General features: G+C 37.3%; 1 protein-coding gene across 2 annotated transcripts in view; it reads left to right on the top strand.

Moving 5' to 3' along the window:
- Positions 1-15,026, top strand: part of LOC111340550 (histone-lysine N-methyltransferase EHMT2) — a 43,768-nt gene that overhangs the window by 4,579 nt on the left and 24,163 nt on the right. The window contains exons 2-14 of one of the 2 annotated variants that reach the window (XM_088757323.1): positions 2,131-2,393; positions 3,294-3,947; positions 4,941-5,005; positions 5,624-5,648; positions 5,846-5,882; positions 6,297-6,427; positions 6,765-6,829; positions 7,239-7,263; positions 7,424-7,460; positions 8,049-8,236; positions 10,497-10,566; positions 14,001-14,086; positions 14,602-14,708. In XM_088757323.1, coding sequence (XP_088613449.1) covers positions 2,144-2,393; positions 3,294-3,947; positions 4,941-5,005; positions 5,624-5,648; positions 5,846-5,882; positions 6,297-6,427; positions 6,765-6,829; positions 7,239-7,263; positions 7,424-7,460; positions 8,049-8,236; positions 10,497-10,566; positions 14,001-14,086; positions 14,602-14,708 — 1,740 coding nt within the window. In that variant the 5' untranslated portion in view covers positions 2,131-2,143. Of the gene's footprint in view, positions 1-2,130; positions 2,541-3,293; positions 3,948-4,940; positions 5,006-5,623; positions 5,649-5,845; positions 5,883-6,296; positions 6,428-6,764; positions 6,830-7,238; positions 7,264-7,423; positions 7,461-8,048; positions 8,237-10,496; positions 10,567-14,000; positions 14,087-14,601; positions 14,709-15,026 lie in introns of both variants that reach the window. The other variant, XM_088757322.1, reaches the window with a different exon arrangement.

The raw sequence follows: 15,026 nt of genomic DNA, 5'->3' as shown, positions 1-15,026 counted from the left end.
TTCCATAAAGAAGAAACATAGTCAACACAAGAGTTTCAGTCTTTTCCATTCTCCTATTTACATGGAAGTAAACCAAACTGGTTTTTTTTTTTTTGCTTGCTTGCTTGCTTGTGTCAGTCGCACGCTTTCGCCATAAGATCACCACTGGCTTTTTTACTACGTTTATGCGCAGTTTAATTGCGATGTGAAAATTAATGGGAGGGTTATAAAATAAATAAACCCCGTTCTGGCTTGCTAGTATGTCGGCTGGTAATGTCCTTAGCTGAGAGATTGTCCTCAAATATTTATATTTGCCCTCGAAGCTTCACTTCTCAGTCAAATATTCATTATTTTGGACAATCTGTCAGCCACGGACATTATCAGCTGACATACCAGCTGCCCAGAGGGGTTTATTTACTCACTCATCAGGGGATCCCCTGATGAGAGAGTAATCACCAAAAAAAGCTTGTAGGGATGAAAGCATTGTCTCTGTATTTTTCTAACTCAGTGAGAAGGAAGGAATCAACATGTATATCATTCTATATTTAGCAGAAGAAGAAAAAGCTTTTGTTCAATAAGTCCCATAAGAGATTATGGAAAATTAACATTCCACACAATGAATGTTTCATTGAAAAGCTAGTCAAATATTTCATTCATAAAGTATATTTGAAAGAGATCATAAGCAATAGCTTGAAAACATGCCCTTACATTTGCTTTTAGGCATAATTTGTTCTTCAAAGCTCACAACTTTCCTTGAACCTCATCTGCAGAAAAGTGTTGGCATCTCTTAACAGCCAACAGCTAATGTTTGCAGACAAATGAGCAAGCATACTTTTTTGCCTAATGTCTCATTTTTTAGTAAGAGAGGGTTTCTATATTTAGCACCAAATTGTTCAATTTGTGAGGATGTACATGTATCTTGCAGTTTGATATTAGAAATTTACAGCATCTGTCTTTAATAGTGTAGAATTAGTAATAGATCTTGGAAGTTTAAAAGATACCAAATGTAGGAGGTAAATACCTATATAAACAAAGCATCTAACCACCTAGACATGCCACAGTAAGTAGAAATGAGTACTCACAAGGGAATTATTTTTAGCCTGATTCTCAGACAATCCAGGGCCAGGGTGGATAATGCTATCCAAAAAATAAATCACTATCCAGGGGAAAAGTGTTAACAAAAGGTATGGCGCTATCCACTGGGTAGAGATTTATCCGGTGTATAGCATTATCCACACTATGAACAGCAAAGGTCAGGTCACTTAGAGCTACACTCTGTCTCCCTAAGGAGGAGTGGGACATACACAATACAATACAATATTCTTTATTTAACAAAGGTGACGTAATTAACCCAATGAGTTATCTAACTTACAGCCTTCACAACAAACCCACCATCCCACCAGGGGAGGACATCCATCACAAAGTAATCTTGTGTGTGGGAAATTAACGTCTCCTACCCCAACCCTGCAGGAGACAGGACCTCCATTTATTCGTCTCTATCCGAGAATACTAGAATATCTAACCATTTCTGATGTTAGAGAAAGGCAGCAAATTCTTCTCAGCTATTTTAACACCTTGAGTGTTGGTCCGGCCGGGGGCTCGAACCCTCGATCTCCCGCACAACAGTCCAGCGCACTATCCATTGGGCTAACTGTGCAGCGGTAGCACAAATCAGGTGTAACTTAAAGATTTGTGCTACTTGATTCTTACAGCCGTTAACAACATAGCAAAACTGACCAATCAGTTAGCAATATTTATAACACTCAACTGACACAACTCTTCACTGGACTTTGGTGATGATGTCAGCTAAGGCTGTTAAAATATCAGTCACTACGTCAAACAATTGTCCATCTCAGGACTATCCTCACCCTGATGATCACACCCTTTGATCCAACATCATTGCTGTTGATGTGGATCAAGTGAAGTGTTTACAACTAACAGAGGAACAATTTGATAATACACAACGAATATATGAAATAAATATATCTGAACTGCAGTTATGAAATGTATATGTGCATGATCCTCGCAGTAGTTCAAATCCCATACAGGCCTGAATTTTTTCAGGTCTGGTTTTCACTATTGCTTAAATAATGCTTTACTGCAAGGATCGTGCACAGATATGATAAATTTAATAATAGTTTGTTGTTGCAGGGTATAGCAGCTGATGGATTGTCCAGCCAATCATAGATACCACCCTCATGCCCCTCCTTCAAGGTTTCTTGGAAAAGAGTGGAAAGGGCAAAATTATGATGCTCGTTTACCTGGAGGACGCCAAGGCAGGCAGCAGCGTGGCCGAAGGGGAGCAGGAAATATGGCAAAACCAAGGAATAGAGAAGACTTGTACCAATCTTATTCATCTCGTGCACTTCCAAAAGGACAACCACAAAAAAATTCGTCACCTTCATGGCACCCAGGTAGATCAATGAATTATGGCCCACCTCGCCCACCAGCCACTTTTTACTGTCAAAGGAACACCAGGGTGCATTATAGAGGAGGTGGATACAGCTCTCCACCCAAGGTGCACCCCAAGAGTTTGAGACCAGCCTGTGCAAGCTCCAAAGGTCTAATAAGTATAAAATGAATTATCCACAGTGGCAGGGCTGAATGAGACGCACAAAATTTCCCTAAGTCAAACAAACCTATGAAAGAATTTCAGAACTACATGTTTACAATCTATGGCATGCATATAGTTCAGGTTTTGTGTGCAAATTATAGAGGGAGATATTGACCTTTAAAAAAGGTCAGGTTTAAATTCACAAACACTCTTTTGCTTTTTTGTCAATTTAGAGCAATCTAAAGATAAGTATCTTGGAAAGAAAGGCATGGTATAAAAAGGAAAATTCTGTTACATTTCTGAGGACAATTTCTTTGCTGTTCACCTTGAAGTAATTATGTGTATACACCTAATACATAATTACATTAAACACTTTTACTTTCTGTAATTTTTTTTTTGCCATGGTACGTTAGTTTTTAGACACCAGCTTTCTGTTAATTGCTCTAAGTGTATCTGTTATAGGCCCTGTCACTGTATTAAAGTTTTCTCCTTTACTTCTGGCAAAAACAAAGCAATAATCGAGTTAATGGATGATGTAAGGTAAAATGAAAAGACAAAGTTTCAAAATATCATAAATTCCTGAACCCATTCAAGTACATGTCAATTACCTGTAATCTCCAATGTAAGATTATTTTTGCACAGTGGTATCACATAACTGGTTAGTGTTAAAAGAAGTCATGAAGCAAATAATTGAAAATAATTGTTTTTTCTCTATTCAGTTACATTACTTTAAAATGGCTGTTTGTTTTCACCCTATCAGATACATCTTTTTCAAATGGAAAATCATTGTTGTCAACCTCAGAAAGTCTACAAGTTAACAAACATGTAACAGTCAGTGTTAAAAGTTCTTCAAACCTGCCACAACAGACAAATAATAACTCACAAGCAGAAAGGGATGGACACACCACGTCAACAACTACTATTGTTAATCTACAGCCAGAGAAGAAATCTGTTTCTACTGACAACAAGAATCCATCGGTTGTCAAAGTTGCACCATACATTCACCAACCATCACCAAACTCCACAAAATCCATTGATGGCACAAATTCGTCCTTGTTGACTCTTAATACCCCTACTTTTGAAAAAGCCTCACAAGTAAAACCTGAAGATCAAGTAAACCTGCCTTGTGGCACAGATGTGCCTACTAACAATGTGATGGTTCCCCAGGGGTCTCAGATTACCGCCAGTGCTCTGCCATGTCTTGCTTCTCAGGATGGCATGATGACTGTCTTTGCACCAACTTCTGATGGTCAGATGGCACCAATCATTAAGACAATTTGTAGCTGCCAGTTAAGGAAGAGAGCTTTGAAATATGCAGACAAGGGAAAAACGAAAAATGACTCTATTATCATAGATTCTGATGAAGAAGGGGATAGTGAAAGCAAAGCAGCAGTTGGCTCTGTTAATGAGCAAGGTACTCTCTGTTTAGATGAAGCTTGTTGATTCGTGTGTAGCGTATATTTTGTGGTGATGATAATATGTCTTACATGAATTTTTCATCCTAAAGTTTGATAATTTTTTTTTTTCTATTTTTAATGCTACCCTGTTTGCCTACTGTAATGATTCAATTTAGGGCCCAGGGTGTTTATTTACTTATGGAACCTTAAGGGAGGGCACTTACTCAAGACAGGGTGCCAGTTAGGGACAGGGTACTTATTTCTTTTCTTGAGAAACAGCAGAAGGTGCAAAACAAAGCTTTGAAGTTTGTTTGAAAAGAATCAAGAAGACTGGATAACAGACTTAGATCATTCCTTGCTAAAACGATTAGCCAGGCAATTGTCACAAGACTTGAAGTTGAAGGAACTCTGCACTCACATGGATATGATATTGGTAGTTGAGAGAATGAGACAAACACCTCCATCTTTGCGATTTGGCTTTAAGTGAAAAATTGAAGAAAGATGAACCACGATTGAATGTAATCTCCATGTACTGTAACAGTGTTTTCACTGAAACAGAAAAGGGGAGTTTATGTAATTGGAATAGTGGCACTCATGATATTGAGAGTACTTACTTAATAGGGGTGCTTATTTACAAAAACCAAATCACTTATTGAGCACTTGTTGGAGTGAGGGCATTAAATTGAATCATTACATGAATGGTAATTTGTGACCCCATCTGCTTTACTGAATTAAAATAACAAAGTGTTATTCAACAAAAGTGTTTTTAGCACATAAGTGTTGTTTTTAGCACATAAGGGTTGTTTTTAGCACATAAACATTGTTTTAAGAAAATATTTTCAGCCTAGGCCTTAGAATAGATGTGATCACTTCAAGAACAGAATGTTTTTTGTAAAGTTGATTAATTCTTTTATAGCATTACAATGAATTCTCTGGTTTGTTTCTCCTTTGATAGCTGTAAAACGTTTTGGCTACTTTTTTGTAATCCTTGTTAATTTGTTTGTAATAAGCTGTTAGAGTACCTGCAGAAAGCTGCCCCCTTATGAAGGACCTAGCAAGAGAAGTGGATCAACCAGTAAGTTGCATAATTAAAGGCATACCAGAGTTTATTATTAATGGTCTTAGAGTATGTAGAAGTTTGGATTTGAGAGTAGGATGGGAGGATATGACAAACAAACTAATATCTTGTGTTTTTTTCATTGTTTCTTTGGTGGGTTTGGTAACTCTGCCAGGATTTGTTATTAATGGTCTCTGAGCATGTAGAAGTTTGGATTTTAGAGTAGAATGAAAGGATAACACAAACAAATTTCTTGTCTTTTTTGTCATTTCATTGGGTGGGTTTGGTAACTACATCTATACCAGAGTTTATTATTTGTGGTCTCCAAAGAACTTGAGCATGTAGAATTTTGGATTTTAAAGTAGAACAGCAGGATAAGACAATTAAACTAATTTCTTTTCTCTTTTTTTCTTTGGTTTTCATGCCTTGTGATTTTGGCATTACAATGGGTGGGTTTGGTAACTTTGCCTTTCCGTTCAAAGTTATCCAGTGCTCATTATCTGCAAATGTTTATCAAACACCCTTTAGCACAGTTTTTTCCTTTTTGGGAAAATCCTAATTAAATTTAATGGATTACACATATAATCAAATAATTCATTGAATTTGACAACAGTTACTGATTTTTTTTGTTCCCAGGGTTGTCAAGAGTCACCAAGAAAACGTATGAACACTGCATTAATTAATAAATAAATTTGTGAATTTTGAATATTGACCCAGTTTTGTTGACACTATTGTTAAAATATGGCTTTTGCTCAATAACAAAGTGTTTTTATTAACTGGTATATTACATATTTTTTATTTGCATTTCCATGGATTAGCATTTACAAAGATTTTAATTACTGTCATTATCCTTATTAGGTGCAAAAATGAGTACAGATTGTACTTCAGTTAATGGGTGAGTGAGGTGAAATGATAATAATCCTACAGAGGATGTACATGCCTGTACAGTCATCCATATCAGTTCAGGGCACAATGTTTGTGATGCTTTCAAGATTGACAACTTTGTAAATAATAATTTTTTTTCTAAATTCTTTGTAAATGTAATAATTTTTTGCACTGTCATATGGGCATGTCACAAGTTAATTTCAAAACTGAAATATTTTTTTCACATAAAGTCAAACCTCAGTTTTTCATTGGTTGTTTTCAATATGCTGCTACATGTTTTTGGAGTTGCTTTTTGTATAGTTTGGTTTGAGAATGTTGTTAATGGAATGAAAATTGTACAGTGGGTTCCTCATACAATATAACTAATTAAAGATTACATGTATATTTGCATGATAAGTATGGCAAGCTTCTTTATGATCTACAGCTTGTTTCTGCACAACCAACCAGCACCTTTTGTCAGTACCCAAGCATCAAGTCCTAGCTGTCCAGTAACAGAGTCCATAGCAGAAACGACGTCCAGTGTAGTGGACTGTGTACAGCAAATGAATAAAGGGGGTACGTTTCTAAAAAAAAACTGTATGCTGTCCATAGGGGATATAACAAGATAACCTGGTTGTGTCAAAATAGTTCATAAATGTAATTTGGCCTCCTTAAAGAGTTTCTAAAACTGATGTTTTGAGTGGTGGTCTGTAATCAGCTATGAGAGTATTTTCAGCTGATAATTTGGATGAAGATATGAATATTTGGTCAGAGCATTAAAGTACATGCCTTAATTTAAGAAAAGAGATTGTTTTTTGTAACTGCAATTAATTTATCTATAGCATTACATCTTAGTCTCTGGTTTGTTTTGACATATTTTTTAAGTAATCTGCTTTGCTTTGTTTGCAATAAGCTGTAAGAGTACCTCCAGAAAGCTCCCCCCATTTAAAGGACTCAGCAAATGAAGTGGATCAACCAGTAAGTAAAATGATCCGGAATATGTGTAATACAGGTTATTGTTCGTGGTTTCCAAAGTACTCCAGCATGCAGAAGTTAGGAATTTTTTTTGTTTTCGAAAAACTTTAGAAAATGATAGGTGACTAAAAGCAGATAGTGGTCCAGAATCAAAATAGGAGGATGGGACTATTCAACTCTTTTTTCTTTTTAGCCTTTGTTTTTCACTCCTTGAGTTTTTGACATTACTTTGGGTAGATTTCGGAAACTTCTCGTACCAGTTCCGAGTCATCCAGTGCTCATTATTTACAAATGTTTGACAAAACGCCTTTTTCACATTCTTTCTTTGGAGAAATTCCAACATGATTTTAAAGAGTCAGATAATCAATTAAATCAGTTTTTTTGACAATAATAATTATTTTCTTTTTTTTAGAGTTGTCAAGATTCACCAAGAAAACGTATGAATACTACTTACTTGTGTCAATTTTGAATGTTGAGTCAGTTTTGTTGGTGCTACTGAAAAATATGGTTTTTGTACCGTATGGAAGTGTTTTAGCAAGTGAACTGCATATATTTAAGTGTTAACGGGGTATAATTTACTGTCATTGTCTATGTTAGGAGCAAAAATGAGTACAGAAACTGCTTCGGGAGACAGGTGAGTTAAATGTTAATAATCACACGCCCCTTTAAATCAAAGTGATGGCAGCTTACTTTCTGACGGTTTATTTACACCTCGTCAGAAAAAAGGGCCAGCTAATTAGTAAGCATGTGAAGGACCTCTTGTTACAACGATTAGATCACCCCTGATAAAGGCACTAGACAGGAGTGTAGCAATTTTGGGTCTATGAATTGTAACTTCTCGGTTACTTTCATTAAATCTTTAAACTAGAGGAGCATCAAACCATGTCAGATGTCCAATCAGTCGGTGCAGGTTACAGTCCTTGATGTTGGTGATGATGTGAAGAATGCTATCTTTGAACATAATTAATATTTATCAAAGTTCTATGTCAATAAAATGATTTATTTTTACACTGTTGTAAGGTCTTGTGGCAAATTCATTTCACAAGTAAAACCTCGGTTTTGTGTGGCTATTTTCAACATGCTGCTATATTTTTTCGTGGTTGCTTTTTGTATAGTGTAGTCCAATAACGATGTTGATAAATCGAAACTTCTACAGTGAGCTCCACGCGTTGTAAGACTTGATTGAATTAAGTGTGGAAATATCCTTCTTTGTGATCTACAGTTTGTCTCTGCACAATCAATCAGCACCTGACGTCAGTGCCCTTACATCAGGTACAAGTTGTCAAGTAACAGAGTCCATGGCAGAAACAGCGTCCAGGGTAGTGGATAGTTTGGGGCTAAGTCTGGGTGACGTTTGTGGCAGCAGTACTTCATCAGACTCATTATCTGCAGTCACTGCAAATTTTACAGGTATATTTAACAATTAGCAACAAGTTTCATATTTCTCCCGTAACTAGATGAAACGAGCGTGATTAGAAAGAAATATCTCTGAGGGATATCTCAAAATTTTAACAAGCGTAAGTTACGTGGCTCCTTTCGATTACTTGTAGGAGGGTCTCAAATAAGCCCTTTTGACGGTTGACGGCTAATCTTAGGTCATTTGACGGTTGGCGGTTAACTTTTTAAAATGTCGTTTTAGAACGAACTAAACGCGCGAAATCTGACTGTAATTTTTTTATAATGACGCGTTTGTAAAGAACTGTTAATTTATAACACTTCTTATTGATATATGATCGACGTTTTACGACACCGGAAGTCAGTTCTGTCGCTAACCAGTTTTACCCGCGTCTAGAATTTAAAGGACTTACATAAATGTATTTTTGTGATTTATCAAAACTTTTATTATAAACAGAACTTGACCCCAATGGGCCCATTGCATGACTTGATCACGTGATCAACTTTCGTTAAACACGAAAGCAGTTCACTTTTAAAATAATTTTGTTAAAACAACCTGAAAGAGCGTATTTGAATTAGGAAACCTGAGAATTTTCAGCTGTATATCTCGAAAGTAGCGATTGCAGCGGCCGCCGAAAGCTAGAAGCATTTGAATGAGAGAAACAACTTTTGCCACACCCAGTCACGCTGACATAGTTTTCCATAAAAATCGTCGTAAATTATAAAATTTAAAACTGTCGTTAAATCTTTCCCTTACGCATTTAAGGGTTCAAATTGCCTGTTTTAAGTTAAAATTTCAATCTGCTCTTTCAGCTTCTGCTGACAAAATTTTTCAAAAGTGAAATGTTTTCGTATTTGCTGAAAGTTGATCACGTGGTCAGGTCATGCAAAGAACCTATTAGGGCAATCCTTTAGTTCTTAGTTAAGGATACCTGAGCATTTGACGGCTAACATATGCTTGCTTATTTGACGGTTGACGGAAAAAATATTGCGTTTTTGACGGTTGAAAGTTAGTATTTTGGCCATTTGACGGTTAACCCCCTTTGAGACCCTCTTGTAGACCTTTCATAGTTGTGGTTCACAGTATCTCGGCTCAGAAACATAGCCAAGAAACTAGTTAAAAATTCGTGAGTGGTCAGTGTGCTGGACTCTGGGTCATAAAGCCCGGGTTCAAGTCCTGGCTGGGGCTTGACGTTGTGTCCTTAAGGTGGCTGTACACAGTTTTCGCGCGCGCTTATGCTGATGCAATTCAGCGCGCGCACATGGATTGTAAAAAACAAACATTCCGTCAATAGAGCGGTCATTTTATTTACTCAGCACGTACCCGCACTATCTGCTATTTTTCTATATAGTTGGCGCAATGTATTGAGGGCTTTAATCTTTTATTACAAAGATATGTTAGAAAAGTTAACGGTGCAAAGAACCCAGCAATTCTCAGCTTTTTCGTCGTTACCGAAAGAAACTGGTTAAATGTAGCGCATGCGTAGTAAGTCAAAAAATTGCGGTTGAATGAAAAATTGCTTTCTCGGAAATATGCCTATTTCTTAAGAACCACTCATTAGAATTTCACGAAATATGGCACAAAAATACTTTAGGAAATAAGTAACTGGAGTACCGAAAAAAATTGATTTTAAACAAAGGAAATTCTAGAAAATCGAGTGAACCTTCCACACGGTATAATCAAAGACCTCTCTGTTAAATGGTTAGCAAATTGATGTTAACTTGTGAGTATCGTTACAATCTCCTGGCTTGCAAATTAGAAAGAAAATCTAATGCCTAGATTTTCTACAAAGTAACAAAACCGATTTTAATTCTCTATTTATATCCATTCATGTCGCCATGGCAACGGCACATACGTCACCTTAACTATCGAAAAAACAAAGTTTATGTTGTTAACTTGCTTGCTCCCGGTTTTGGCGACGGAGAGATCAAGGGTTTTAGAGAAAATGGTGAAAGAACAAAGGTATCAAAAACTGTGTTCAGCCACCTTAAGCAAGACGCTTTACTCACATTGCTTCGTCTTCTCGGATAGGACGTAAAGCCGGAGGTCCCGTCTCTTGCAGGGTAAGGGGGCAAGAGACGTTAATTTCCCACGTACGAGATTACTGTGTGATGGAGGTCCTCTCCTGGGGTGGTGTGGGTGGGTTATAATTTGGGTGGACTAGCTTGAAGGGAATTTATGTTCCTGTTCTAGTCCTTCCCCACTGCGGTTAATGCAGGAAAAATGACTAAACTAAACTAAACGATTATTTATTATTTTACTTTTCATTCGAAGATAACGGTCAGCTTCTAGGTGATCCACAGATCTTACGGGGAATATTGAGCATATGTAAAGAAACAGCAGGGTAAGACAAAATCGGCCTTTTTTTTTTTTTTCAAATCAGAACTTGTTCAGTTTGATACCTTTCTGTCCTTTAAGGATTTCGTCTTATCCACAACTCGGAAAGGAATCACTTTAGGAGACGAAAGAATTGTTATTTGATAGAAAACTTCACTTTAGCTTAAACTGTACTATGGGAGGCGGTTAGTGTTAAGTTAGCCCAATAAGTAGTGCGCTGGACTGTTGTGCGGGAGGTCGAGGGTTCGAACCCCGGCCGTGCCAATACTCACGGTCTTAAAATAATTGAGAAAAATCTGCGACCTTTCTATAACATCAAGAAATGGTTAGATATTCTAGTCTTCTCGGACAGGGACGAATAAATGGGGTCCTGTCTCCTGCAGGGTTGGGGGTAGGAGACGTTAATTTCCCACACACGAGATTACTGTGTGATGGATGTCCTCCCCTGGGGTGGGATGGGTAGGAAGGTGAGGTCGATGGTCTGAAGCCAGAGGCGCCTGATATGCTGACGCTGTTCTCAACCTTAAACTGCACCCGTAATTCAGCCTCAGGCTGCAACTGGTCGGAAATATGAAAACGAGAACATAAATAAAGTATACATAATGACAGGTAGTAGCGTAAAACATTTTTAGTGTAATATTGCAAAAAGTAAACCGTAGTATGCACTATCAAAACCAATTCAGAGTTAGGTATGTTGTAGCATGCTGGGTGTTTCATTTTTTTATTTATTAGAGAGATTTAGCACCGCGTTTACTTGAAATGTGAACGGCAAGAGTGAGTGAGTACCATTTTTTCACGTTTGCCGGTCGCGCTTTGCCGTTTCTACGTGAAAGTAACCTGTTTTGCGTTTGCCGTGTACGGAATATTTTCTTTCCTTTTTCTCACATCGAAATTAATTTGATCAGTAGAGATTTGCTGATGCAAAGCATATAAAAAACTAAGAAAGATGTATTGCTGCTTGACGTTTCGGAATCAAGACTCCATTATCAAGACACTAGTTAACTAGCATGCAACTAAGGAAAGGTACAAGACAAGCATAAATTACAATAAACGGCCTAAACAAACACCTTGGCGCGGATGGAATCTGTTTGCACGTTCAGTGTTGGTTTACGCATGCGAATGTATAACATTTCTTTAATGAGGTAATCAAATTTGCCGCTACATTTCGTGATGGTGTGAAATAGCTCCATGAAGCGTTCAGGGATTTCGCTATTATGTTGAAGGTTATAATGTTTGTAAATCGAAGATGACTTTCTAGTGTGCCCTTTTACGCGCCCGTGTAAGTGACCACGTGTATAACCCATATACCCTGCATAGCACAAGTTACATTCAAATTCATAGACGAGACATTGTTGGTTGACAATAGGGGGCTTAATCTCGTGTCGCTTAAGTTGTTGCTCGAGCTTGGGGCGTACAAATACTGGTTGGACAGTGACGTTCAACTTAGAACTTAGATTGTTCAGTTGTTTGTAATTCTCTACCTGGTCAGAGGTTACTTCTGGAGTCCCACAAGGCTCCTTATTGGGGCCGTTATTCTTCGTAATATTCATAAGTGACTTGCCTGACCCAGTTCTCCCTGGAAATGCTGTTGCGCTTTACTCTGAGGAATGTAAATGTTCAAGAATCATCGATGGTGCTAGCGATCAATGTTTGTTTCAACAGGACCTGGATAATCTTTATCAGTGGAGTATTCGCAATTCTATGGACTTAAATGTCAAAAAATGTAAAATTATGAGAATAACAAAGACAAAACAACCAAATGTCTTCAAAGACTTTAGAGTAACAACTACTGAACACTTGAATTGGAATTCACACATTGATATTATTGTGTCCAAGCAAACAGAATGCAAGGCTAATTAAAAGAACATGCAGAGGACTGAATGACTCAAACACACTGAGAACTCTCCACTGCGCATTGGTACGATCAAAAGTTGAATACTGCTCTGTGGTATGGTCACCCCACACCAAAAAGAACACAGAAAGCTTGAAAAAGTACAAAAAAGAGCAACCAAATTCATATTAAAGACTGAGGAGAATTATGAGGCCCGTCTAAAGAAGTTAAATTTGATGTCATTAGAAAATAGAAGATTTTTGGCTGAAGTTACATTTTTATATAAAGCCCTCAATGGAATTATTGATATTAATATTGACTCTTATGTTGATTTTCATTTGGATGCTGACCATTATTTATTTAGGAAATATGATAATTTATATTTAAAGAAGAAATACGCAAGAACAAATCCTCACAAATATAGTTTTTTTCACAGGATAGTTGATTCTTGGAATCTTTTGCCTTTGATACTCGTAGAGCAGCAAGTGTAAATATTTTTAAGGCAGGAGTTAAGAAGTATTTAGTGGATAATATATCTAATTAATAATTCTGGGAAATTTTTATGATAATTATTTCTAGTTTAAAACATATGTGATATTATTAGCGTATTAACTTTGGTGATCTGTTTTCATATGGGGTCCTGGACTCCTTTGCGGATTACCCATATGGCGTTTCTTTTCTTTCCGCTTTTACTTTATAACTTTTATTGTTTTATCTGAGCCATTAAATTGTAATAAATAAATAAAAAATATAAATAAAAATAAAAAATCTAGTTGTTTGTTGCTCGAGCCTAGAGCTTACAAACACTGGTTGGACAGTGACTTTCAACTTAGAACTTAGATTGTTCAGTTGTTTGTAATCTAAGTTCTAAGTTGAACGTCACTGTCCAGCCAGTGTTTTTACGCCCTAAGCTCGAGCAACAACTTAAGCGACACGAGATTAAACCCCCTATTGTCAACCAACAATGTCTCGTCTATGAATTTAAATGTAACCTGTGCGATGCAAGGATATGTGGGTTATACACGTGGTCACTTACACGAGCGCGTAGAAGGGCACACTAGAAAGTCATCGATTTACAAACATTATAACCTCCAACATAATAGTGAAATGCCTGAATGCTTCATTGAGCAATTTCACACCACGAAATGTATCGGCAAAATTGATTGCCTCGTTAAAGAAATGTTATACATTTCCATGCGTAAACCAACACTGAACGTGCAAACAGATTCCATCCGCGCCAAGGTGTTTGTTTAGGCCGTTTATTGTAATTTATGCTTATCTTGAACTTTGCATTAGTTGCATGCTAGTTAACTTGTGTCTTGATAGAGGAGTCATGATGATTCCGAAACGTTAAGCAGCAGTATATCTTTCCTGGTTTTTTATATCGAAATTCATGGAAAAGTTCACCAAAACTATTTTTTGTAACTCATACCAGGGCACCTTCAAATCCACCATGATGCGATCTCACGCGAAGCTAAAGCAGAAAGGTTCACGCTATTTTACGTGAGAAGTGAAAGGGCAAGTTGACGTTTGCCGTTTCACGTAAACGCGGAGCTAAATCTCTCTATTGTTGTTTCAATGTAAAAATTAATATGATACTCACTTTCCAGACCGCTGAAGAAGTTCAAGTCGTCTCCCAGAAATTTGTACACCGCAGCCAAAGACTGCAATATTCAAAAAGTTATTTCTCTACTGGGTAACTGTCTTTTTATCTCCTTTCTTTTTATCTATTTTTTTATCTTCTACTTGAGGGCTTACGAAAAAGCCACAAGCTCCGTCTTGTTTGTATTTCCTAATACTGTGAGTGTTCCTTAATGCATGCATAGATATACATTTATCATTATAGCGATAAACTCATCTGTTTGATCGAGCGGTGTCATCGAATGTTGTGTCTATTTGTAATTCAAAGCCATCTCAGTTATCGACTCGTTATTGAACGCCATATTACTGCCGTTGCTAGGGAAGTTTTCAGTTGTGTTCAAATACCAATACTAGAAATCACAGCGGCCAATCAGAGGAAAGGTTGACATCATACTGCAATTAGCCAATAGAAATTGAGAGCAAAACCGGGCAAACGGCTGAAAGCGCGGGAAAACGCTGGTGTCCAAGGCCTGACTGGGTTTAATTTGCGTCTGATTAGTTTTAACGCGAGGAAAGCAAAATCAAGGTAATCCCAATCTAACCGGGAACAATTATCTCTCCATACTTCAGTCGCGGGATGTGATCCAAACCTACAACTGATGAAAGCTAAAGGAAAGACAGCGTTACATGCAGCTGCCGCGGGAGGTTACGTCGACATAATTGCTTGTCTGAGACTGGTAATGACAAAAAGAATATTGCTATAAACGTCTCATGTTAATAAAGTTATCCACCTCGAACTGGGATCTTTTTTAACGCAGTGCGTAGATTTGAAGCTCAAGAACATGTTTGGATGCAAAAGCAGAGGCACCTGTGTAAACTAAGTTTTAAATCTACGGACTGCGAGTTGATGCAAAAATTATCAGAAATAGTGCAATTTACTTTGCTACTCTATAGTTTACTGTGCTAGTTTCTGCCGTTAAGGTAACTCACCTTCTTGATCGACCGGGAAAGATTCTGAAGAAGTGTGTAGTTACTTGGTCACTGTGCTATCAAAC

Source organism: Stylophora pistillata, chromosome 4 (assembly GCF_964205215.1).
Source record: "Stylophora pistillata chromosome 4, jaStyPist1.2, whole genome shotgun sequence".
Taxonomy (NCBI): Eukaryota; Metazoa; Cnidaria; class Anthozoa; order Scleractinia; family Pocilloporidae; genus Stylophora; species Stylophora pistillata.
The sequence above is the reverse complement of the archived record's forward strand: the minus strand, read 5'-3'. Positions and strand labels throughout refer to the sequence as shown.